This window comes from Ctenopharyngodon idella, chromosome 2, assembly GCF_019924925.1.
Source record: "Ctenopharyngodon idella isolate HZGC_01 chromosome 2, HZGC01, whole genome shotgun sequence".
Lineage (NCBI taxonomy): Eukaryota > Metazoa > Chordata > Actinopteri > Cypriniformes > Xenocyprididae > Ctenopharyngodon > Ctenopharyngodon idella.
In genome coordinates, this window is record NC_067221.1 from 12,765,505 (window position 1) to 12,793,067 (window position 27,563).

The 27,563-nt window shown below is 36.8% G+C and overlaps 1 protein-coding gene across 2 annotated transcripts; it reads right to left on the bottom strand.

The window, feature by feature from the left end:
- On the bottom strand, positions 1-27,482 carry tesk2 (testis associated actin remodelling kinase 2). Of its 2 annotated transcripts, none has more exons than XM_051916771.1 (11): positions 27,356-27,482; positions 23,966-24,262; positions 18,958-19,079; positions 15,038-15,086; positions 9,043-9,189; positions 8,118-8,200; positions 6,045-6,129; positions 5,860-5,943; positions 5,627-5,713; positions 4,646-4,787; positions 1-2,031 (listed from the first exon to the last, which is right to left on the bottom strand). In XM_051916771.1, the coding sequence occupies exons 2-11, from the start codon at positions 24,188-24,190 to the stop codon at positions 1,115-1,117; spliced, it is 1,941 nt and encodes a 646-aa protein (XP_051772731.1). In that variant the 5' UTR covers positions 24,191-24,262; positions 27,356-27,482; the 3' UTR covers positions 1-1,114. The 2 variants fall into 2 exon arrangements, with proteins under 2 accessions (XP_051772731.1, XP_051772722.1); XM_051916762.1 differs by lacking the exon at positions 27,356-27,482 and adding an exon at positions 26,828-27,349.
- Positions 27,483-27,563: the final 81 nt, after the last annotated feature.

Consider the following 27,563-nt stretch of genomic DNA (forward strand, 5'->3'; position numbering starts at 1 on the left):
TTAAGACATTTTAAATTTATTTTTAACAAATGGGAATACACACATGCATTTAAACAATTAAAGCCATATAAATGGGGAAAATAAGTCCTGATCTGTCTTTGGTAGAAATATACATCTCTTTCTCATTCATTTACAAATCTACAATCTAAAAGTGTTGAGAATACAGTCAGGACTGAAAAAGCAGAAAAATATAGTTAAGAATAAACTAGCAAGAACTGACCATTTTCAACATGTACAGAAATCTCTATTCATCAGTTCGTATAAACAACAACAGTTTAAACAGTTCACAGACAATGAAGACATAGTAAAATTATTTTTTCTCCTTATAAATATCAAAATAAATCCTCTCTATAAAACTATCATGCCTTGGTTAAATTCATTGCATAGAAATGTAGTGACAAATAACAGATTTAAAAAAGTTCAAACCATTAACTTATTTCAAGTGCAATTACAATGTTAAGTAGATACAGACATGGACTTTTTTTTTTGTTATTTATTTGAAGACCTGAGAGGTCAAAGTGTGAAAATTGTTCTGAAATTGCCATGGCACACACCGTTAGCATAGGATCAAAACGGGAGCTTTTTAAGATGCGAGACGACATGGAATGTTTGCTGCGGATTTTCTGCCAGGCCCATGCAGTGCAAAAATACACTCAATCACCTTTCTCAAGGAGATCTGATCTCTGTTAACTTATGAAAAAAAAAATTCAAACACCTAGAAATGGCCAAAGCTGCTCACCTAAATATATATTGGATACGGTTTGTGGACAAAATGTAATTAAAAAAAAAAAATTGTGGCGCTATTGTGGTGCAACCAATAGCATGTATTATACAGAAAAACAGAATGTGTCTCATCATTAGCCCTGTGTGAAGTGATGTCCATTGTATCTCCCTCTGTTTGAGTTCTACATAGTGTGATGACGGACTTCTAACGCATGGACCGGATCAGTGTTTCACACCTCTGTTTCCTGCTCCCGTGTTCAGTCCAAACCGCCCTTTTAGCTTAAGTTACAAGGGTTTCCTTCCCCCCCAAGGAACAACATGTACAACTTATTATCGTATTAAATATTAAATGAATATAATCTCTGCATGACCAAACTCATTTCTAGACCATCTAGATATCACATCTGGAGATGCGGCCTCCTGAAGACGAGGCTTTGCAGGCTGTGAGGACTATCGGACAGAGTTCCTCGGGCTCCACGGACATGCTTAGCGTGAGCGAGTTCTTGTTGGAGATCATCATGCCATCCTGGTCTTCAGCCTCCATGTCCTCGCAGAAGCCACCGAGGCTTCCGTTGTGGATCTGGCTGAGGATTGTCTCCTTATCATCCGCAGGGCTTCCTCTGCTGCTGGAGCAGTCCATGGCCTCTGCTTCTCCTCCATCAGCGGGTACACGTGAAGACCAGTCCTCTGCCACCCCCACTTCCTCTTCTTTGTCGGCTCGTGGCCTGTATGGAGGGATCTCGGTTACGGCGTACTTCTTAGCCCAGCTGCTCAGCGCTCTTTGCCGGCATTCACCGCTGGGCTGTACGGCCTCGCTCCTGGACATGGGGTGAGATGAGAATAAGACTTCTGAGTGGGGGAGCTGGGGAGAGACAGGGAGCGAACGGCACTGGCGACCGGGCAGCTGCCAGGGCTCTGTCCAGGAGGTGGAGCAGTTGTTCCCAGAGGCACCAGTGCTGATGTTGGCCTGAGGCTGGTATGAGCTTTGACTGCCGTGAGGCGAGTGCAAATCAAACATGAGCGAGAAGACCGACTTGCTGGGCACGTCGCAAAACTTGATCTTGCCACCTTTTAAGTCTTCTCTGGCACTGAAAGGGTTGACTTTTGGTAGCCCATGTGTGAAGCCCTTAGGTCCTGGGTTGTAGTAGGGGTCCTGGACGTTCACTTTGCGGGCGGGTTTACGAGAGAAAATGTCGGACTGGCTACGAGAAAGCCAGATGTTGCGACGTGGACGGGGGGACTTGGGTGGAATCTTGTCATCCTGAAAACCAAGAGGATTTAACCTCTTTATACCCTTTTCACCTGGACCTAAAACAACAATAAAAGAAAATGAGAACACATTAGAATATTTCTATGGTAACACTTTACAGTTAGATTCTATATGATAACCATAAGCAGTGCATTAGGTAACAATATCAAGATGGGCTTGCCTTTTCGGAGATGGCAAGTACTGAAGGATTTGAAATGTTGTAAAAGCGACACAGAGATGCCGTTTTTAATTACTTAACAGGTGAGTAAGGTATTTTATTGAGCAGATAAATTGGCATATGTAGCTCTCTAACAGAGTTCATTGTAAAGCATTATCTATTGTGAAGGGTCATTATGGTTGCAGAGGTGTACTGAAAATTATTTTCAAGGAAGTACTGTATCTATTAATGGATCATTTCCATCTAAACTAGTTATATCTCTTAAGCCTCGTAGTGAATGTTTCATGAGCAGTAGGATAACCATATTCATCAGCATAGACATGTAGAGCCGAAACACAACCAAAACAATGTTCTTCCGCAAAATGCATGCAGTTTTGTTTTCAACCACTAGAGGGCCAAAAAATTACACAGTATACCTTTAAGCAGCAAAACCTTTTTCAAAATTAATTTATAGTAACATGATAATAAATGCTTCTTGAGCAGCAAATCAGCATATTAGAATTATTTCTGAAGGATCATTTGACACAAAAGATCGGAGTAATGATGCTGAAAATTCAGCTTTCCCATCACAGGAATAAGTTAAATTGAATGTATCAAAATAGAAGAGTTATTTAAAATTGCAATAATACTTCATAATATTACTGTTTTATGGTATTTGAGATCAAATACATGCAACCTTGGTGATCAAGAGATATAAAAAAAATCTTACAGACCCCATACTTTTGAAAGGTAGTGTAAAAATAGATGTTCATTGTTAGTTCACGATGATACCAAATGCATTAACTAATATACACAGATTCCCTTGACAAGTGTAAACACTATGGAACTATGAAAACTGCGCTTTATTAGTGTAAGCATACTGACCAGCCTGATACAACAACATTCGCTTACAACCAATGGCATGAGTTTGGGGGTGGAGCTAACTGTTTGTTGATCAATGACAGATGCAAAAAATGTTCAGACAACCCGTTTAAAAACAGTATTTCTGCTAGTCACCAAACTGAACCAACACACTTGAGCTTTAAGGGAATAATCCTGAACACTAGGGGGTGACAAAATCTGTAATGTTCTTTTGACTGAATATGTGCAAGGCAAAGAGCATGAATCATGTTTAACCCTCTATTGGCTCCAGGCAACATAGTATATTTTAGTTTGTTTTTAATAAAATTAGACTTTTAAATGGACTTTTAAAAAATAAATTAATTAAAAATGAATGAAAATCTTTATTGATATTGTTATAGTGTCCAATTTTAAGCAGGAAAAAACACCACAAATAATCTTTTCCTCATTGATATCATATTGCGTACCATAGAGGGTTAACATATCAAAACTCAAAATACAGTGCATTGAAAAAAGTACAGTACATAGAATACAAAATGTGCCTATATGCTTCAAAACATTTAAAAAAAACATAAGCGTTAATACTCTAATTAGCATTAGAGTATTACAATGTTATGCAGATCAGAAGTTTGGAGTCAATAATTTGTTTTAATGGAAGTCTCTTATACTCACCAAGGCTGCAATTATTTGATCTAACTAAAACTAGTGAAACAGTAATATTGTGAAATATTATTACAATTTAAAATACATGTTTTGTAATTTAATATATTTTAAAAGTAATTTATTTCTGTGATGGCAAAGCTGTATTTTCAGCATCATTACTCCAGTCTTCAGTGTCACATGATCCTTCAGAAATCATTCTGATATGCAGATTTGGTGCAGAAACATTTCTGATTAATATCAATGTTGAAAACAGTTGTGCTGCTAAATTTTTTTGTGGAAACTGCAATAAAGTTTTTTTTAGGATTCTTCATGAATACAAAGTACAAAAGATTTATCTGGAATACAAATCTTTTGTAACATTATGACTTTAATGTTAATTTTGATCAATTTAATGCTTCATTGCTGAATAAAAGTATTAAAATCTTTCTAAATAAAGATATACTACTGACTTTTGAATGGCAGTCTATCTGACACTTTCAACGAGCCTCTAATCTCTTCTAGCCACACATTGTTTTGTGACTTATTCCTTGTTTGTTCAGGATATGAATTGGCACTATATGGAGACTGGGCTATGAGATTGCAAAGCAAAGACAGAATAAGTAAAAGCTGTGCATTAGAAGTAATTCCCATAAGGAAAGAACATCCAATCCATAAAGCTCAAAGACAGACAACGGTAATGGTCTCCAATCCTGTTCACTTTTCGGTGTACTTGTTCTTAGAACTCACAGGCCCTGCGGTATTACATGGAAACATAATGTTGGATGGTATGAGCAAAGCCTCAGGGGGCGACAGGATGTACTAGCACTCTGTCAAAGCAACTCACATCAAAGATGCATTCAAAGCACATCAAAGCTTTTGGTTTGGTGCCAGAAATGGTGAAATGAAATATTATGGAATGGACACCTGTAGTTTTCATAATCATATTGACAGTTTACAGGTTAGTCAAATCAATACTGGGAGTGAAATAAACGTGCTTGCGTGAATAAACATACCTTTAGGCATGGGTTTTTTCTCAACCTCTCCGGCAGTTAGTAGCATCCTCTCCCTATCAGAGTCATCAGCTTTCAGCTTTCTCTGGATTTCTTCCAGCCTCTTTACTATATCTGGGAACGAGGGCCTGAGCTTTGGATCCATCTGGGATATATGTGGAGGCAACAAGAACATAACGCATAAGGATCTAAATCTGGAGGAGCTCCATGTTCTCACTTCTATTCTAAGAATGTTACACTGCCCAGATGTTACAGTGGGACAGTTTCATGTTGTAGTTGCTTGTCTGTTGATAAAGTGATATGAAATATTATATTATATTACATTACCATTCTAAAGTTTGGGTTGATAAAATGTTTTAATGTTTCAAAAAAAAAAAAAAAAAAAAAAAAAAAAAAAAAATATATATATATATATATATATATATATATATATATATATATATATATATATATATATATATATATATATATATATATATATATATATATAGGTAACACTTTACAATAAGGCTCATTAGTTAAACATTAGTTAATGCATTAACTAACATGAACTAACGCAATACATTTGTTACTGTATTTACTTATCTTTAATAATGTTAGTTAATGAAAATACAGTTGTTCATTGTTTGTTCATGTTAATTCACAGGGCATTAACTAATGTTAACAAGATTTTAATAATGTATTAGTAAATGTTGAAATTAACATTAACAAAGATTAATAAATGCTGTACAAGTGCAGTTCATTATTAGTTCATGTTAACTAATGTAGTTAACTAATGTTAACTAATGAACCTTATTGTAAAGTGTTACCCGAAATTCTTACTGACCCCAAACTTTTGAACAGTAATTTCTATTACAAAACAAAACATTAAATATTAAATAAAAACACAGTATGTGGTATGAATATAGTTAGGATCAATTATTTGGTGCTCCCTAAAAAGCACAATAAGAAACATTAAATGGATTGATAAAGAGAAACTCTCACATTGCAACAGTTGAAGGCGAGCTGAAGGAAGTCAGGGGGACAATCTCCAACCATGTGCTGGAAGGCGTGGTAATCCAGGCCAAAGTTCTGCAAGAAGCGGAAAGAAATGAGCGGGTAAAATGTCATACTCAGGACAAAGAGGTTTTAATGACTAGCATAAACAAGTCATGTAGTTACAAATTTTAAATCACCAAAACATTTATTGTAGAGGTGAATTACTGTTTTGGACTCACTTCAGTGCGCGGTAGGTAGTCAGGATCAGCCTGTATCCTTGCAATGATCTCACACAAAATAATGCCATACGAAAAGACATCAGCCTAGTAATTAATAAAGAGAAATGATTATGTGTCTTGATAGATGCTGGCATGAAACAAGCCTTGTGATAGCGCAGAGTGCCGACTACAGCTGAGAATCTAACCTTCTCGTTATATGGCTCGTCTCTTAACACTTCTGGAGCCATCCAAAATGGGGATCCCACCACAGATAGCTTCTCCCCCTCAAAACTGAACACAGAATAGTGGTCAAAACACTGACATGTCAAAATACTTATGCACATTATATAAATACAGACACTTAAGCACTTACAATGACTAAATGGCGCCTGAAAGTTCAGTTGAGGAAGCAGTACTTTGAAAAGGCAAGTCTTTCAACAATATGTGCTGAATAGGGAAGGGGTAACTAGATGATCAACAACAAGCTTTGACTAGTTTCTATTTTTTTTCCTTTGTTCAGTTTAAAGATTCAATATTTTTTAGGGGCAGTGCTTAGAACTTTAGCTGAATGAGAACTAAATAGAACTTTAGCTGTCAGAGCGTTTAGCACAGTACTGTCTGCCATGTTTATTGAGCATCCCGCCACAAGTGGTGAAAATTCTGTCATGCTCACTCATGTCGTTCCAAACCCATAAGACCTTAATAAGACATGATTGCTTGACACATGAGAACAAATCTCATTGGTTCTTGCAAAAGCTCAAACATGTTTACGTATTTTAGATGTTCTCTATGCATGACCATTAATTAATGTTTATGTGAATAAAAGCCTGAATTAAATGTGGTCATCATATAACTTGATCGTGTCTCTTCACAAGACATAGATTAAAGAGCTCAATTCATATGGATTACTTTTACCATGTCTTTATGAACATTTGGAGGCATCAAAGTTTTTGTTGAGTAGACTTTCAATTAAAGGGTTAGTTCACCCAAAAATGAAAATTGAAAATTATGTAATTTATTACTCACCCTCATGTCGTTCCACACCAGTAAGACCTTCATTCATCTTCGGAACACAAATTAAGATATTTTTGATAAAATCCGATGGTTCAGAGGTTCGGTTCAGAGCGCGTATCAAACTGCCAAAGTCACGTGAACCATTGAAATTTCGATTTACTCGTTTACTGAAATCACAGGACTTTGGCGCTCCGAACCACTGATTCGAAACAAAAGATTCGTAAAGCTTCAAAGCTTCACGAAGCAGTGTTTTGAAATCGCCCATCACTAGATATTGTTGAATAAAGTCGTTATTTTGTTTTTTCACCGCACAAAAAGTATTCTCGTCGCTTCATAACATTAAGGTCGCACCACTGTAGTCACATGAACTGTTTTAAATATAATTTTAGTACCTTTCTGGGCGTTTGAAAGTGTAAATGAACTTGCTTTCAATGCAGGCCTCATTGAGCCATTGGATTTGATCAAAAATATCTTAATTTGTGTTCCGAAGATGAAAGAAGGTCTTACAGGTGTGGAACGACTTGAGGATGAGTAATAAATGATGGAATTTTCATATTTGGGTGAACTAACCCGTTAAGACACAGAAAACTCAGGTTTCATTAAAATATCTTTTCGAAGATGTCTTATGTAATGACATGAGGGTGAATAATTGATGACAGAACTTTTATTTTTAGGTGAACTAACCCTTTAAGATGGTGTGTAGTTTAAAAATATAACAATTCCGTTGAGCTCCGTCCAGCTTCCTTTGAAATCAAGAACACATCTTATGTAAGAATCCCCTAAAAAACATCCAATTGGGGCCCAATTAGGGCCAGGTGAACCTGAAACTGGCCTAATTATACAGTGCTTCCAGTTTCATCAAATAAAAGAGAGATTAATCGACTACTTGTTCAGGCAACCAAGAGACTATTCGATTTAAAAAAAAAAAAAAAAAAAAAAAAAAATTGTACTAGTAGTGAGGAGGTCATGGGAGAGAACTGAACTGCTTTGGTATTATTAGCTCTCTTAAAAGTTGACTTTGGACGGTATGTTCCTTCCAAATTAGATAGCACCACCCCCTGTCAGTATTGCTTGCAAATCACCTTTGCTTCCTTTCATATGAGCAAAACAGAAGGACGCCCATTTTAATATTATATAAGGCAAAAAAAAGCCACATTAATCATAGCTGCAGCTGCAGCTATAATCAGCATATAGGCAGCAGAGTGAAATTATCACGAGTACATGTTTTACTCATTTTGTAGGTCTCCATGTTGCCTGTTACTCACTCATGACTGGGGATTTTCTCAGCAAGGCCAAAGTCTCCGACGATCGCAGTGTAACCATTCTCATCAGATTTGATCAGGCAGTTCTGAAAGGAACATCAAAAGGAAAGAAACGGTAACTAGAAGAACATATTGCTCCTCCCACAGGATACCTTACACTTGAGATTCAGTCAATTAGAATCACTTAAACAGAAAGTAATGATGTAGTGAAGAAGCCACAGGGGTGATTCCCACAGCGTATAATTATGATAAGTCCCACAAGTGCTTAGAAGAGAACGCAACAGCTGGAGGTAGAGACAGCATGTCAGCGCATGCCATCAACAAGAGCACTGTGAAGACTAAATCAAAAGCACCTGTTACAGTGTTGACTGATATAGTCTTCTTGTTTATAAAGTAACCAGATTAAACCCACAGGACAAGTATACCTTGTGTTCATCCAATAATTGCCTACCTTCATGAGGCCAATAAAATTAAGAAATGTAATGACTGTTTATGACATAACATTCACAGATATTTAGGGTCAGTAAGATTTTGATTTGTTTTGTTTTAAGTTATACTTTTATTCAGCAAATATGCATTAAATTGATCAAAAGTGACAGAAAAGACATTTATAATGCTACAAAAGATTTCTGTTTTCAAATAAATGCTATTCTTTTGAACTTTCCATTCAATCAAAGAATCCTGAAAAAAGTAGCACAACTGTTTTCAACATTGAAAATAAGAAATGTTTCTTGAGCAACAAATCAGCATATTTGAATGATTTCTGAAGGATCATGTGACACTGAATGACTGCTAAGAACTCAGCTTTGCCATCAAAGGAATAACTAAACACAGCCTTGTTGAGCATAAGAGACTTCATTAACAAAATCTCTTTGTAGTGTATTTATTGTCATGATTAAAGGCAAAAAATTATGATAGAGTTCTATACCTTGGAGGTGAGATCTCTGTGAAAAATGCCCTTGGAGTGTAGATAACTGAGGCCCATGGCAATCTCCAAGGACAGCTTGACCCGTGTGGCCCAGCTCAGGTACTTATTGCTGTCCAGCAGCTGCTCCAAGTTTCCACCATTAATGTACTGAAAAAAAGAAGAGATACATCATGAGACAAATATCACTGTTTCAATCTCTGTGAAATCCTCAAATGGCCCATATTGCATTCAAGAGGGTACAATAGAATGATGGGACAAATTTGACTGGGTCCATAAAAAAAAAAAAAAAAAAAAAAAAAATGCAATGCACAAGACTCTGAATCTGATAAAATAGTAATCTGATATGTACAAGAATAATGGGCAATAATTAAATCTGTAGCAACTTTAATCTTTGCATCATGGGGATTATAATTATTTTTGATGGTCACAGTAGTTTGTGTTTACAACACAAAAGTGAATCCAATCAGTTTCCTGTGGGTAAAAGTATTCCATGCCAACTCTCCAGTGGATTGGTTTTCAAGTCACAAAAGCGTGCAAATTAGCAGAGCCCAGTTGGAGCTCTTTAAGTGCTTCTGTTTCACATAGTGAATTTGCATGAAAGCACCATCTAATAATTAGGCAATTATTCTGCAAGAGACATGTTAACTATTCTTTTGCAGTAGTAAATGTTTTATGTGTGATTAACTTTAAAACAAGTCTTTGAGATATTAGTTGTTGTGTCACACATGCTACTAGCTAGGAGCCTGATGCATTCACCACAGGGCACCGGTCTCAACAGTGTCCTAATTTTGGGCTGCCTGAAATGATCTGTGCTGACAGATAAAGGGCTCCACATTTAGCTAACAAAATTAGCCATGGCTGACTAAACAGAGGAGACCTTAGTATGTGGTCAGTGCGGTGAGATATCACAGGCAGACAAGACGGCTGAGTCAAGATGACAGCACCGTCCAGTTTCCCATAAAGCTTTGGTGCCGTGACCCGGCTCAGGTTATCAATAGACCTGCTCCTTGGCCCTTGAATAAAATGACCAAATAGGTTATGCTCTTGTATAGCTGGATGACTCACATTTAAAAAGCCAAAAATAAGATCTTGCGGTACAACTCACTCTCTTAAAATTTGCTGTATACAGCATAACCTTGAGATCAATGTTTACAAAAAACACCAGCCAAGCATCTAATTATCTGAATTCCCTGGAACTTCAAGTTCACAAAATGAACACTTAGCCCCATCCTAAATGGCACACTCAGCCCACACGGTCCTCGTATGAGTCAACACTTTTCTATATGGAATGTTGGCTACAAAATATATAAAAGGGCACATCAAGCACTGGTAGTTTATTCTGTGCGCTAAAGTGTCTGATAATAGGTTACTGGGACAAAGCAAATAGTATTTAGATGGTCATGTGATCTCAACATGATGCCACACATAAGACGATCTGGTCTATGTATTTAAGAGAAGCTACACTGAGTGTCTTGCATATATGAAGACCTGCACATTTGTACATGGTAAACTGTTAGCTAAGCCAAATCACGCCATGTGGCTAGCGGTCCCATCTAATCCCATTTCTCTCTCTTCTTACAGACCTGATCTCATGCCCAACATCTATCCTGAACCCAGGTCAGGAAATCCTTCCTCTGGAAGTGGCCTGCTTCTGTTATTTGTTGGCTCCATCTCTCAGAGGGTTAAAACTAATCCTACATTACACCATTTGATCAGTGCTGACTATCCGACGCACTGCCAGACTGATTAAACTGAACAAAAATGAACAGTCCAGGTTTGGTCTAAAGCTGTGTTATTCCAGGTGATTAGGTGACTGATGTGTATGCCTAAATAGAGCAAATCCTCTTGGTGAAACGATAACCTTGAGTGTGTTGATGCAGCCTACAACGGAGAATGAAAAAGTTCCTGTGGGGCTGATTTCAGAACTGTTGAGTGATGAGAGAGCTCATTTAATACACTGTCAACTCACTCAGCATCCTTTAAATGAAGTGTCTTTATGGCAAAAAAAAAAATGACTGGGAATTCTTAATGGCATGAGCAACAAAAGGCCCCAGTGGCTTTGAAAAATAGTATAATCCCTCAGCAGGCTAGTGATTACCACTGAACTAATACCTTTTTCTGTCAACATGCATCAAAAAAAGCAGAGCAAAGGTCACAGGGGCCAGGGCTATGGCAAGAACAAAGGACCTGCAATAGTTAGTAACTATAATGGAAATACGAATGCATCATCATGTCACATATATCTAGATCAGGTGTCATGGACACACTAGTACATATAGTGTTTACCAGTTTTTTTTTTTGTAGTGAACTACAGTATAAAACAATCTTTGTGCAGCTGCATAGATTTTACTCATGACTATTATGTAGTTTAAGGTGCAAATCAGTTGATTCATTTTTAATTAAAAGGCAATTTTTGTACATTAAAAAGTACTCAATTGCAATTCGATTCAGTGACTTTTTGAAATGCAAAAACAAGATATTTCTTATTTTAATTTACCTTCTTAACTTTTTTTCACTGTCTTGGAAAACCTGGATGTATGTAGCCTAATTTCATAAGTGTGATTTCTCACACTTTTTATTTAAAAAAAAAAAAAAAAAAAAAAATATCAACAAAATCTTAAAGGGAACATATAATGTAATATAAGTCTCTGGTGTCCCCAGAATGTGTCTGTGAAGTTTTAGCTCAAAATACCCCACAGATCATTTATTATAGCTTGTCAAATTTGCCCCTATTTGGGTGTGAGCAAAAACACGCCGTTTTTGAGTGTGTCCCTTTAGATGCAAATGAGCTGCTGCTCCCGGCCCCCTTTCCAGAAGAGGGCGGAGCTTTAACAGCTCACGCTTTGGTTGCTCAACAACAACAAAGCTGGAGAATCTTATGCAGCCAAAATGACGATTGTCAGTAACGGTGTTCAGCCTTACATTGTTCAAACCGGAGTCGGACACTGATGGAGAGACTCAGGAAGAAGTTACAACTTTTAGAATGCAACTGGATGTTTCTGAATGGTTAGTGGATAAATTTATGTAGTTTCTGTGGAGTTGATTCAACTCATCAACTAGCATGTACCATCATGTTAATCTTTTGTGCAAATCCAGTATTGAATTGACCCTCGTTTGTGAAGCAGTCCAGGGTAAATTGACGGCATGGCAGCAACACTCTACAACAACTCTTCCTCTTCTCTAAAGCAGCCCAACATGGCCTCGCCCCCCTTTGTTGCGTGTTCTCGGAATCAGGGTTTATGTTAATTTTGGGGTTTGTGATGTCACTAAACTGGGAAGAAGCTCGTTGTAGTCCCTACCAGTCGTCTGTTGTAGTCCTTAAAGAGATTTCTGTAAAAGAAAATATCTCCCTTTGGATTGAACTTCGAGCGTCGTAACTTTGCAGATGTTGTTTATGCTCAAACAGCAACATTACACACTAAGTTAAAAAAGTAAAATCATAATCAAGGACCCCTTTAATTAAATCAATAAAATAACAGAATGGACATTTTTATAATGAATATACATTTTCCTAGTTATGCCAAGCTCTGAAATATTTCATTAGATAAAAATTATGGGGTAGAGGTTTTTTTTTTTTTTTTAAACCCTTAACCTTAATTCTTATCCAGTACATCACAAATGACTGGAAAAATCATGGGGGCTTTGAATATTGTTGTGGACAATGGGGGGCCATGGAGTAAAAAAAGGTTAAGAACAACTTCTCTATCTTTAAAATAAAAAAACAAAGACTTCAGACTGTTGCCTACATAACCTGAACATATACTGTAGGCTACTTCAAATACAACATGTGTAATACAAGCAGTGCATTTGTGGATCCATACAGGAGAGATGTGCTGTCTTTCCATAATACATTTGACTCAATGCCTGCAATTTATTCCGTTTTATTAAAAAAAACAAAGCTTTCATTAAACCTTCATAGAAGAAGGCCATTGCTTTGCTAAAACCCCACTCAGCCACCAACTAAATCAACTGGCTCAAGTTGAAGGATAATGATTCATGCACATTCATGTGCACATGCAAATTCAAAAACTATATTCAGATGTTTTACTTATATAAACTTAAGCAGGATTCATTGATGGGGGGAAAAGTAAAAAAATGTACCCCTCTTTCCTCTAATCAATGTTAATCTTTAGCATAGGACTATATTGCACAGCAACATTCATACAGGAATAAAACACTCACACACAGTTTGAAATGGTAAAAATACATCATGCCTTAGGGGCCTGCCAGTGGGCTCTCTAATAGAATACTTCCCCTCGGGCCACAGTGAACAAAGAGTAAACTGTTCAATGTCACAGTGAGTCATTTGATTCACAGGGGGAAATGCCACAGATTTAGGAATCAAAAGGTACACTGCGAGCACACTTAGACCAACTTTTTCCAGCAGTGCAAGTATTATTTAAGAACAAATTCAACACAGCGCTATCGGTACAAAAGGCTATGTTTTTACAAGTTATCTTGTTGCAATGCTATCAATGTGATAAAGTAGTCTTGTTTTAGGTACTGCCCATTAGGGGTAGGTGATATACCGGTAGACACGATTAACAATACACATTTATCAACCGGTAGAGATTTTGGACTAAAGTCTCAATCACGGTGAAGCTCACATGATGTTGCTGTGCTGCATGGTCACAAAAGCTTATAATTTGAATGTGTTTCAGATGACCAACACCTGTGAAGAGATGGCGCCAACTCCTGTGAGGACTTCAGATGACGCAAACTCTGGATCAACATGCACATTCCAAATATTGCTATATATCCTAATTATTATTAACATATATTCATTACTTCCATGAGCTTATTGTTTCTACCTTAAATTAATTTGCTAACAGTGACCGTAAATTAAATTGCCTAAATTATTGCATTGTTAGCTAACTGCATGATCATATATGTACATTTCTGAAATTACATAATTTGGACAGAGTCAACTCTGATAACAGATTACTCTAAATTGTAATGTTGACATGCGCTCCCTGTAAAACTGCTTTGAAACGATATGTATTGTGAAAAGCGCTATACAAATAAATGTGAATTGAATTGTTTTTAAGCATTGCGTTTATAAACCGTTGAAGCACAAAAAGTAGCAAAAGAGAACTCATTTGTGCACGCTGTCTTAAAGACTGTTTCTGAGCACTGTTTGAGAGACGCGGGCACAAGAACCTGCTGCTCAGAGAGTGCATGAGTAATGAACGGAGATCTTTATGCCGCCTAATTGGGCTTGAATGGTCAAATACACATGTCAAAATGCCCATCTTTGCAAGTATCCTTGTAAACACATTTATGTCTTAAGTGAATGTAAACAGTTGAGAAAGAAAACATATTGGATCTGTGCATTCTCTCTTAAAGTGACAACAGCCTAATAAACCTGCTGCTGTCTGTTATCAATGTTAATCAAACAAGAGAAAAAAGAAAAGAAAAAAAAAAAAAAAATCTCACTGCTCTTGACTGAATCATTTTGTAACTTTAATAAACAAATGTATATTTAATTTACATAGTGAAGACTATGCAATGTTTTTTTTTTTTTTATTTAAATTTGATTACTTTACACAATTTAGTATTTCACAATTTAGTAATTTAGTATGTAGTATTTCTTATTTCTAGTGCTTGAAGTTTTTCAGGTAGGCCCATTTCATTTGTGTCTTTGTTCTACTGTAGCTTGTTATTAGTTTCCTTGTTCTTATTTTATCCCTGACTGTTTAATTGTCATCAGTAAGCTTGAGTTTTTTTTTTTATACTTAGGCTAGTATTTGTTTTTTGTAATATTGAAAATGATGACAAGAATAATACAATTTCAATGGCATCAATGAAATACTATAAAAACATTATAAAAACATGAATACTATAATATATATATATATATATATATATATATATTTATTTTGTTATCATAAAATAAAATTACTCATATCGTGATACAAGATTTTGGACATATCGCCCACCCCTACTGCCCATGATGAAGAGATGTGTTGTGAATGAAAGCTCTTATGTTGCTTACCTCTGTGAGAGCATGGAGTTGACCTTCCTGTACACACACCCCCATGAATCTACAACATCACAAAAACAAAGAGAGGTTGATGTTAGTTTAATGCTCTAAAGCAGTAGAAGCTACAAGTTTGATAAGATTTTTCAAGGATGCCAAAAAAAAAAAACCCTGCATAAAAGTAAAGTCAATGTGCAATGGAATAAGAGCAAATTCAGCAATATCGATTAGACAAGATGTTGTCATCTATGCCAACGCGGACTTTCTCTGAGGCTGCTGTCCATTAGATTATTTTATGCTTTACGTTCATTTCTTGTGTCAAAAAATGGCTTTTACAAATGACACCATAAACTCAGTCAGGTTTATGACACTGTACATCAACACTAGCTATAAAATGTGAGACTTGTCTCCAGTCGACTGGAGAGTGAAACTTATGTGAACAGACAAAATGACACAGTAAAAGCAAGATTTCCGCTGTAAAAACAAATATATGAAAGAGTGCAAACAAGTGTCATTATTTTAAAGGGAAGCAACACAATACAAATACAGGACACGACAATCTTTAGCACTGATAAAATATGATGTTTGTTCATTTCAAGATTTGTTTTCTTTTATTTGGGGTTCAACACCAAACACAAGGTGGAGTAGTTTCTATGGTTATGACTGAATTCACATGTGACATTCACTATGTAATGAAAGGTGAATGAATGAGCAGTGTCAGACAACACACATATGTATGTGTCAATACAATAATATCGCTCCCATTGCTACAAAAGATTTCCATTTCAAATCAATGCTGTTCTTTTGAACTTTCCATTCAAAGTACCCTGAAAAAATGAATCACTATTTTCCAAAAAAAATATTAAAGGTGCAGTAAGTAATTTGTTGAACACCGTTGATATTTGAAATCAACCCAAACAAACACACTCCGCCCCTGAAATGCACAAACACACAATGCAAGAAAGGATGTCTCTTTATCATAACAGAAGCAAAGCAAAATAAAGCTTCGCGAAAAATGAACATGCAGTATATGAGTACAAGCAAGAGTTCGTAGTTAGTCACCAGCAGCACGCATTCAAATCCAATGTTACTCACATATGGAGCAGAAACAAAGCAACCTCGGCGTCTGTTTTTAAGGCCTTCCCGCTTAGGTCTCTCCAGCGCTGGAAAGCTTTTCTAATATTAACATGATTCCTAAAGCTCTTGCCTGATCATAACCCTTATTTTTTCCAATGATATTCCTCTGAACTTCTCTCTTTTGTAATGTCTCTCAGCCATCACTCTTTCTACAGTCTTTCTTCAAATCTCCCTCTTGCTCGCTCTCTCTCCTCCCCCCATCATGAGAAGATATGCCTCCTATTGCTGATTGGCTACAAGTTTGTTGTGGTGCTTGGTCCGATCCACTTTCAACAGCTTTTTTCAGAAACTGCTTACTGCTCCTTTAAGCAGCACAACAGTTTTTAATATTAATGCTAAAAGGAAATGAGCGTCAAATCAGGAGAATGATTAGAATGATTTCTGAAAGATCATGTGACACTGAAGACTGGATTAATGGCTGCTGAAAATTCAGCTTTGACATCACAGGAATAAATTACATTTGAAAATATATTACAAGTAGAAAACAGTTATTTAAATTGTAATTCACAACATTATGCTGTGTTAATCACATAATTATAATCATATTTTTAATCAAATAAATGCAGCCTTGGTCAGTATAAGAGACTTCTTTCAAAAACATTGAAAAAAAATCTTACAGACCCCAAACTTTTGAACGGTAGTGTATGAATGCATAAAGACAGTAATATCGCTGTCGCTTGTGTTATCTGATGCACCTCGTAAGTTCCAACACCACAGCAAAATGTCACAAAAGGCCATTAGCAGAGGTAAAATTTTCAGAAAATCATCAATTGCAAAATGACAGTATGAACAGTCAGAGAGATCTGATTTGAAAAATACAGACCAGATATATGTCTAGCGTGAGGCCTACATGATATAGCCTTTCACTAATTTGTACCCAGCCATGACACAACATATCAATGTCTCTGAATGGCCACCTCACACGAGTCATTACACAGGATACAAATTTGTCTGTGTTTTCAAAGTTATGGCCCCATAAACCCCAGGCCTGGCTTTTATTGCGGGTCTATGTTGGGATTTCTTCAACAACGATCTCCTTAGCCTTCTTCTCCCGTCTGCGCTACAGTCCCTCCACCCCCATTCAATAAGATGTAACAATGGTGTGATTGTAAATCACACACAGACCCTCTCTCTCTTTCATCCACCCACAAACTCACATTCTGCTCTACAAACAAGACAAGCGTCACAAAAATCATTCTAGAGATGGCATTTTGTCATAATACAATAAATGGAACAAACAAATAATTGAACAAATAAATAAAACAAATAAATAAATAGAAATAATAAAAAACAAATACATAAGTAAACACCACATCTGAACTACTTGTCCAATATTCTCAGGTCCAATTTCCCATTTCATCCTCAGATGTGGGCAATCTCAGCTGACAATACTCACTAGTGAGTAGCTGATGTGGAGAACCAAGAGGAGAGCTTTTTGATCTCAATGAAATCTAAACTTAGGATGTTGTTTCACTCCATCTATTTTTAATGGATTTCTGTGGAGCGGGGAGGAAGAGGTCATCCCAGCGTTTCCATTACAAAGGAGAGAAAGATTCACGTTGAAAGCAACACTCCCACAGTCTCACTATTTAAAGGACTGCATAAATTTTGAGCCACTGGCAGTGCATAAAGAGAGGCACACACTTTGTTCAAAGAGTAGGAAACCTAATATATATTAAGCTACATCAGCCAATGCTTTATATGAATACTGCAGTCGTGTTTTTCTTTGAAACACGTTACTTCCATTTTCCCCGTTTAGTTACAAGCTCATTAAATTTACTTTTATTGGCATCAGCTCCTTAGTTTCTTGTTAGCGAGAACCGCAACTGCAATCACCAACTTCATAAAGTAATCACACAGAGACACATGGCAGCAGAGAAAAGGAGAATTTTTTCCACAGCAGCAGAAAAAATCTTAAGAAAGATGATAAATTCTAAGAAGTTCGTAAGAATGTTCCTAAGTGCAATTCTTAAAAATTACTTAAAGGGTTAGTTCACCTAAAAATGAAATTTCTGTCATTAATAACTCACCCTCATGTCATCCTTCGTTCATCTTCAGAACACAAATTAAGATATTTTTGATGAAATCTGAGAGTTTTTTTTATCTCCCATAGAAAGCAACGAAATTACCACATTCAAGGTCCAGAGAAGTAGTAAAGACATCATTAAAATAGTCAACGTGACCACAGTGGTTCAACTTTAATATTATGAAACGACGAGATTACTTTTTGTGCGCAAAAACAAAAATAACGACTTTATTTAACAATTTGTCCTCTTCCCTGTCAGTCTCCTACATAGCTGATGCAGTGTAGAGCTTTCGTGTTTACGTCCGAATGCCGACTCTGTATTCTGTTTACGTTCACTTCAGACATAACTGCGTTTACATAAATACTCCACACAATGGACATTTTGACAATTGTGTGTGTATTCGACTATTCAAGAGCAATAAGACTTTAAAGAGAACCGATTTCGCAATCGTTCTTTTTCACAGCTTATTGCGTTTTAACATTAAGCACGTCCAGCTCTTTGTCTCATTCATGCGTTTCATCACTTGAAAGTGTCAATAGTGCAGTACTAATATATATATATATATATTATATATACATATACACACATACACAATATACCAAGATCTCTATCGATAGACTTTTTGTACCATTGTCACAATATATACTGTCATACCACTCAGCTATAATCAAATACACATAAAAAAATATGTCAGTGCTTTTATAAATTTACATTGAAGTGACAGACTGAGGAAGGACACACTGTGATAATGGAGTTAACCTCAAAGCAAACCTGAGTATGTTGGGGTGGGAGAGTCTGTTCATGAGCTGAACTTCTCGCAGCATGTTGGCACGATTACTGCTCAGCTTGTTCATCTTTAGGGCCATTACCTGGTCCGAAGCTCTGTGACGCACCTAAAACAAAGAAAATGAGAATTGAAGAGTTCCATCGCAAAAACCTCCAATTCCATCTGACATCTTTTCTTTTAAATGAGCATTTTTTAATCAGGCTCCTATGTTTAGGTTCAGTAATTTCACTTTAATGGCAATGAAAGGTTTTCAAAAAAAAAAAAAAGTGACTTTAGTCAATTCATTGGTATTTAACAAATTTGACTGTTTTTTGCTGCAAAACCAGCTAAGTCCATGTGTTTTTTTTTTGTTTTTGTTTTTTTGCAAAAACCTCTAAGTCCACCTCTTTGGACAACAAGACAAAGTAAAATGTCAGTTTCTGTCAGTTTTACATCAGCAAAAGGAACACTTGTCTTTACTTGCTACTCGTGAAATCCTGTTATTGCCACTGCAACGATGGACTAAACATGATAAAAACTTGCAGCTCAGCAATTGAAAGCCACTCATACACACCATCATTCATCGATGAAATCAAATGAGTCGATTTGCGTCTTCTGATTGGTTCTTCTGTGGACTTAGAGGCTGACAAAGGTAAGTGGCGTTTAGCGGTTTCTGCCAACGAACCGGTATTTCGGAATGGGCTGACGCTGGAATTTAGCGGATTTGAAGCAAAAATATTTGATGAACGTATACTATGTGCAGAGAGCATTCGCTCAATATCTCATTTTTGACGGAGGTGGCGTTTCAAAACTCTTCAAATGCTCTTACTCTGAATTTGAACCAGTGTTAATTTTGAAAGCAAATTCTGATTTAGCTTTAGTCATAGTCTTTTGACTAAAATGCCATTTAGTTTTAGTCATATTTTAGTTCTCTGAATTGTTTTAGTTTTAGTCATACAGACAAAATGAAATGATTAACTCTTCTCTATGTTCTTATATGCACTGAATGAAAAGAATTTTGTTCAATGCATCTTGGCCCATTGCTTCTCACTGGCTACTATGATTATGGGTATTGCAGTTAAGTAATAACCACAACATTATACCAACAATACCACTCGGGAAGTGACATACATTATCAATGTTAAAAATCTACACAACCAATATTCTAGCACGAGATGAAGAATGGAACAGACAAACACTGCCTGCGTGAATGAATATTGGCCATGTGTGGTTAAAGGTTTCACAACATTTCTAAAATGTGCTTCTGCAGATCCGTTTTCCTAGTTTCCTCTTTGTGCTTTCATCTTACTGACCAATAAAAGAGACAAATATCAACCACAGGATATCCTCATGAGTGCAAAAAAAAAAAAAAAAAAAAATTAATCATCTTGTATGTCTGTAAAATGCTGACTTCCTCAAACTGTATGCTGCTATAGAAAGATAACACAGCTGAAGCATTACTCAAGAAATTCAGCGCTAGGGAACCATTGAATTCTGTTTACTGTTAACTTCTGTTAATGTTGTAGACATAGCAACATTATATGAGCATTTCCTTTTATTTTAAATGCATGGTGCTGACTGCACTGCAACCAATCTCACTTTGGGAATCAGCAGCCTAGGAAGAGCCTGTTTCGTGTGCCCACCTGCAGTGAGAGCCGCCTGTCAGACATGGACCCAGATGCCTCCTCTACAGCACCCAAACTCTCAATCTGTTCTGCTAATATCAAGCCACAGCTTGCTGCCCATGCAACAAATTCAGTGTCCTAGGAAAATGTTTTGGTTCCTCAAATGTAGATGGATTACCAAATTGAGCAATATGATTATTTAGGGATTCTCCATAGTGCTGTATGGTTTTAGGATGTTTGTTTGAGCTTATTATATGGATACAGATTGAAGCTCATGTTCAAATAAACTGAAAAATGCTATTATTGCATTAGCTTCCCAGACAGGTTCTTGCAGACCCCCACAGCTGGTATTTGGCTCAGCGCATTACCCCTGCCTGTGCCACATGCAGACACCCCCTGCCTGCCATCCTAAAGTCATTCACTATGCTTTATATCCCAGCCACCTGTGTGGGGAAGGGAGGGAATATTTTTAATGGATATATATAACAAACTACTAACCAGTAATGTCCATCGATTTCAAAACAAGCAGGTTCAGGGGTTCAAACAGCAGCTTAAAAGGGCTCCACAATTATTTATTTACACAGAAACAACAGCTAAAGTACTTTTCGCTTTTAATTCACTGCACTTTTTTTACTATTGTAATAAAAAAAGACAAATAAATTCATTTAAAAAAAAAAAAAAAAGACCTCAATTTGTTATGTTTTTAACTTCACACATCTGAGGCAATACAAGTTTGACTGAATGCAACAATATGTTCTTTTTTTTTTTTTTTAATTTACACTGCAAAAAAAAAAAAAAAAAAAAAAACTTATTTGCATGTTCAATTCAAAGTTCACAAAAGGCTTAAACATTTGCATTTCTTGGACACTCGCTTCATTAAATAAAGACTATGGCAACACACCCCTTGTGAAAGAACCTGCAAGGTGCGAAGGGAGATACATTTTTTACAGAAATGAGAGCGTCTAGATTATAAAACAAATGTCACAAAAGAAAAGAAAATACGCTGCAGCTGGGAGCCAAATAGAAACACTCCTTGCAACGGGCACTTGTCTAAACTTTGTGTCATTGGGGCAACTTTGCATCTTATTTACTCCTAAAAAGGTTCTCTAAAGGTACTAACATGCACTTTTAAGGGGAGGATAAGGTACAAAGTTGTTCTGTTAAGGACACTGCCCTAAGTGACAAGCTGCTGTATCCATAAAGTTAGAATTTTTGCACAGTGTACAGTTTTCTGACATGTGGATATTATCGGAAGCAGTATTTATATATATATAAAAAAAAATAAAAAAAAAACACATCAGTAACATTTTTGTATTATCTGCTCTGGATGGCTTACAAAAGCAACAATCTACTCTGAATAAATAGAATTAAAATAAGCCAATTGACACTTCATAGTTGTATGGTCTACACTTCATAGGCCCTGTTTACACCAGGTATTAAGATAAATTTTGGTTGATCAGATCACAAGTAGACAAGGGAGACACATTCCCGTTTATACCTAGTGTTTTAATCCTTTTTTTTTTTGTCTACTTTCGACCACTTCTGTCCTGACTTCTTTGAGGGGAGGGTCTATAGGCGGGTAAATGTATGGGCTTTTCAGATCTTTCGATCTAATCAATGAAATAAGCTTGCCCAATTTACATAAGAATGCGAAAGGAGATGGCGGAAAACATACGGAGAGCAGAAGCTTTTGTTTCTGTTCTGACAGCCGCAAGACCACGGTGAACGCTGTGCGTGTTAGAAATCAGGAATGGTGAGAGAACATTGTGCTTGGTACATTTTTCATCTTTAAACCAAACTTGGGTGTTCAGTCGACAAAGTTTAAAAACCAGAGAACCGGCAACATTTGAGAAGTGCCGGTACGCAAGACAAAGTGAGGTTACGCCCAATTCGAGCATTGACTGCATGTTAAATGATCTGTGCATTCGAGTCTTCGAGTGTAAATGCAAAATAACAGACCTGCCACTTTTTTCTATGTAATGTGCTACTTTGATTTACTTGAAAAGTTAGTAAGGAAATGAACAACAGTCACTTTTTACATATAAAAATACATATTTTTAAATATAAAATAGTTCTACGCACTTTGTTTTATAATATGTCAGTGATTAAACCTGACAGTGATTATTTTCTCTCTCATAAATCAATAGGATAAGTTAATATTACAAACTGTTTCTTTGCACATATTTTGGATTTATTTATTGCAGTTCACATGTGTGGAGTACTCTGTACTGTGTGTGGATAACTGTGTTCATCCGCCACCACAGGAAAAACCCTGCTTTCATTGCTATGAATTGATCTTAGTAATGGGCATCATGATGATGCACTCTTCTCCCAGGGCTTTTCTGACCTCAAAACTTCATTGAATTACTCACAGTGAATATAAACCCTCAGAGCCTACCATACTACTGATGCTCAGCATCAAGGGTAGTACTCAATTTAATGTAAGAGGACTCAACAACTAAACAATTATAAATTACAAACTCCAATTAACACTGCAGAGCAAGATAATCTTTGCAAACACCAAAACCAAAAATCTGACATGACAATGTTCACTGTCACAATACTTGCCAATAGGTGCTTCAATGAAAGGAACCAGTGAGAAATCAGGAGGGGTTAAGATGATGCTCTAACTCTAACAAACTCTGAAAGCTACTTTATCCAGTGCTACAATGTTTAAAAAACAAAGGTTAAGGACTAAGTTAAACTATCCTATAACAGGTTAAAGAATCTAAAAAGGCTTTTTAATAGACTTTTAATGTCTTTATATGACAGGATAAGTGCAGAGAGACAGGAAACTATTGGGATGAGAGAGGACAGAATGGCATCAGGACATAAATCAGGCCGGATTTGAACCTGTATCACTGTCAACCAATGACAAGCATTGCTATGCTACCAAAAGAATCTAAACAGACTAAAGCAGCCATTTTTACCACACTGAAAGTTGGCCAGAAAATGGAATCGTTCCCAACCTTCGACCACAATCTTTCATCTTCACCGTCATCAATAGGACCAGCCCTACACCTCTTCATTACTTGCACAAGTTAACTTAATATTGTAATTCAATAGCAAGTATTCTATCATCATTACTAAGCTAACAACATTCAATTTTACATTCCAAAATCTATCGGACATTGCAACCTGGATGGCAAATCATCAGCTGAATCATAAGATTAACCTTTTTTTTACTCCTTTAGGACGTCTTTCACTGAATCTCTATCTATCTTTGAGAAAGGCTACACAACTTTCACCTACTGTTGTGTAAAAACTAGGAGTTATCAGACAGGTCAAACCGCTAGTCAGAACTCAACTCTGCAGGAGGACTTTGGTAAGGCCAAGTGACTAAGAACTGAAATCAAAATTACTTATTGTCATCAGACAACCATCTTACCTTGTAGACCTCTGAAAAAAACCCAGAGCCAATCCGCTCGCAGATGAAGTCATCAAGTCGGGTCAGGCATGAAAAGGCACTGATGAGTGCACGGTAAGAAGAGGGACACACCCTGTCCAGCGGTGCTGGACTGGTTTCTGCTCCTCCTCCTCCACAATCCAGGTCCTCCAGCCGATCTGGCCGTGTGGGAAACCCAGCAATGGAGTTCCGTTTGCTCCGCTCCATTGCTACTGGTGCAAAAATTAATCTGGTCGATTATCAATCAGCGGTTCACATTTTTGATGGTCCTTTCCAGACCTACAGAAAAATAAACAGATGAGTAAAATATTGTTAATAACAGTATGTCCCATTATATTGCCCATTCTTATAACAATTGAATATGTATTGTTCACTCAAAAAGAAGCAATCTATAGTGAAGGAAACCAAAAACCAAACATAAACAGTAGACTGAAGAGTAGATTATGAAAAAGCTTGATCTGCATCACAAAATATATTCTATTTCCAATTGAAAGTCACAATGCAACAGAACATATTTTCTTCTGTATTGTGATGTACATTGAAGTAAAACGGATAATTTATAAAAAAAAATAAAAAATAAAAAAAAAAAAAAAAAAACTGTAGGATGGAAACTTGGTTCAATCCATTGATTGTTGATTGGATGGAGGCAGATCTGAATGTGAATTTGCAGTAGAATGTAAGAAAAGGGGTGTTTTAAGTGGACTAAATGATTGGAGAATTCATACATAGAGAGAAATCTGTCATTTCACTGGCAGATTCATAGGAGAACAACAGGGTAGAGAGGAAATCATTGAATAAAGTTATTTTTGGTTTTGCTCACAAAAAAGTATTTTCGCCGCTTCGTAACATTAAGGTTGAACCACTATTGTCATGTTGACTATTTTAACAATGTCTTTACTACTTTTCTGGACCTTGAATGTGGTAAATACATTCTTTTATATGGGAGATAAAAACTCTCGGATTTAATCAAATATATCTTAATTTGTGTTCTGAAGATGAACGAAGGGCTTACGGGTTTGGAACGACATGAGGGTGAGTACGTAATGACAGAAATTTAATTTCTGGGTGAACTAACCCTTTAAATTCCTTACAATATCCAAACAAATAATATACAGTGGCATGAAAATGAATCACCTAGACTAAATTCTCTGTAAAAGAACACAGAATCAAGCCATTCACACTCATTTCCCCTCATTCATCACAAAAAGAAAAAACAAAACAACAAACAGAGGACGGATATGGGATAAACTGTCCCTGCAACATTCCAGTTTTAAACTTGGGAATGAAATAGGGAAATAAATAAATAACACAAAACTCTGCCAGGATCTAAACACTGCCTTCCCACTCTTAGAGTTCAGTGCCACACCCCAGTAAAAAGCCACTTTAAAAGGACCAAAACATTCACGCAGGCCCTAGGCCGCTCACCAGCTGGCTCTACTCACTACATTGTGATTAATCAACTCAGTCCATTTCTGTAGATTCCCCCTGTGATTTTCAAAGTTGAAATGAAGGAACCAATTATATGGCTAACCTTCAATAATAATTAAGGTGGACTGTCCCTCTGTTTTTGTTTCCATAAACATTTGCTCAATTATGTCATTTAACTGTAGAAAGCAACCAAAACTACTGCGTGTTCAGAGTATGTAAGAAGGACCACTAAAGACAAGCCCTAAAACAGCTGTTTTGATCATGATTCCAGTGGCAACGGTCCACAGAGCTCATTTCAAACTTGACCTTCAGTTGGGACAGCCTTAAGGGCAGCCAACACTCAATGTTCAGCTTACTGCATGATTTGACCCATATACCAACCTCTTATTTCCATAAATAACACTCTCAGCCTGGAAAATAAGCACATCACACAGGGTCAAAAATGATGCACTAGACTACTACTAAGGGGTTCCACCAAAGCAACTCTAAAATCTGACTCATGATCTCTAGCAGCCAAAAAGATATACAAAAATTCCAAAAGAGGTTGTAATGCTTTCACATTCTACAGGTATTTTAAATCACGTGATTAGACAGCGCGACCTCGTTTACTTGCTGATGATGTGAAAAACAGCATGTCTGACATTCCAAAGATTAGAAATAAGAAATGAGAAGGACTTGACCATCTTGTACAGACATTTTTCAGCTCATACCAGACATTTTTTGCATGCATTTGACATACTTTACAGTGGGAAAACAGTAAGGTGGTTTTTTCATGAATCTTCTTAACACTTCAAAATCTGCTCAAGATGTTGCTAAGAAGTGCTTAGACGCAAATAGGCCCATTAATGACCACACTTAAGACACTTTACAGGTTTAAACACTTCCCAGGGTCAGCATATAAAATTACAAAAACGATTTATTAATAATTTCACGATTTTGTTGAATTATAACAAAACCATCCCCATCATTTAGGCTAATCAACAAGAACACATAGGGTTAAGGGAACTATGGCAACGTTTCCTAACAATCAGGCTGAATTTGCAAACTACTTTACACACTAATTGTGAGTATAGGATAAACCAGTCATGAATCATTGTAATGTTTCTACAAGCGCTTGCGTAGTTACTAGGGAAGCAGAAGAAAGCGGACGCGAAAACAACTCGGAAGTGCAAGTGTTGCAATCCGAGATCGCATAATTGATGCTGACCGAAAGTAAACTCTGTTGCTGCAAAACAATAAGCGCGAGAATACCGCTGAGAATAGTGATCAGGTGCAACTGCATTGCTGTCATTAAACTGTTACTCATTGGTGCACCAAAGCGCTTTTTAATTGTTTACTGATACACGCGCCTGGGTATCAAGTTTAACGTACTTTAAAACCAAGAGGAAAGATCCTGCACAAAGTTAATTGTCTTACCTGGTCATCAGGCTTGAAAGTGAAGCAAATATTGTGGCAGTCGAAAGGCCTCACTTAGTCCCATTGCATTTTGCAATTGCAAACGAGGGCCATACACTACAATCCATATATTTACATGCAGATATAATTGCCTGTTTCGACCGAGTGTCGGACAGGCTATATTTGAACTCCAAGACGAATTAAACAACACAAACAACTTTTGAGCGTCTTATATTTACCGTAACTATAACAAACTTTCCGATAGAAACGCAATTTCAGCGTGCACAAGTAGACAACTGCGTATGTTTTGTCGTTCTGTCCACAAACATGAAGCGGTCAAGAAAAAATAAATAAAGCGCGAGCTCTTTCTAGAGAGTGCTTTCTGTGTCCTGTCAGGCTCTTCAATCGGTTTCTATATTCCAAGCTAATTTAACAAGCAGTGAATCCCCAAAGACGTTATTCCAGGTAGGGTGAGTGAAAATACAGTGAAGTAAATTCAAGAGACAGCCACTTCCATAACAGTTGCCTCTCCCCACGGACCAAACTTACGTTTTCATTTGATGGAGACAGACGTCAACGTCGGCCATAGAGATACCAGAGACTTCTTAAACAGTATTATTTTGAACCAATCACCGAGGAGGCAGATACCACTGTGGGCGGGTATTTTGATTGATTGACTTGTCTTTCCGCGAATCAAAATGTTTCCTCAAGGCGCAGTTGTCCAATGATAGACTTGATTGAATGGCATAATAAAACA

Bases quoted from the DNA above. Each gene is read 5' to 3' on its own strand.
- tesk2 (XM_051916771.1), bottom strand. From the start codon at position 24,190: ATGGAGCGGAGCAAACGGAACTCCATTGCTGGGTTTCCCACACGGCCA. The intron at 9,190-15,037 runs GTAAGCAACATA...TCTTTTTTTCAG, and splicing joins AACTCCATGCTCTCACAGAG to TACATTAATGGTGGAAACTT. The intron at 6,130-8,117 runs GTGAGTAACAGG...TTCTGTGTTCAG, and splicing joins GAGAAAATCCCCAGTCATGA to TTTTGAGGGGGAGAAGCTAT.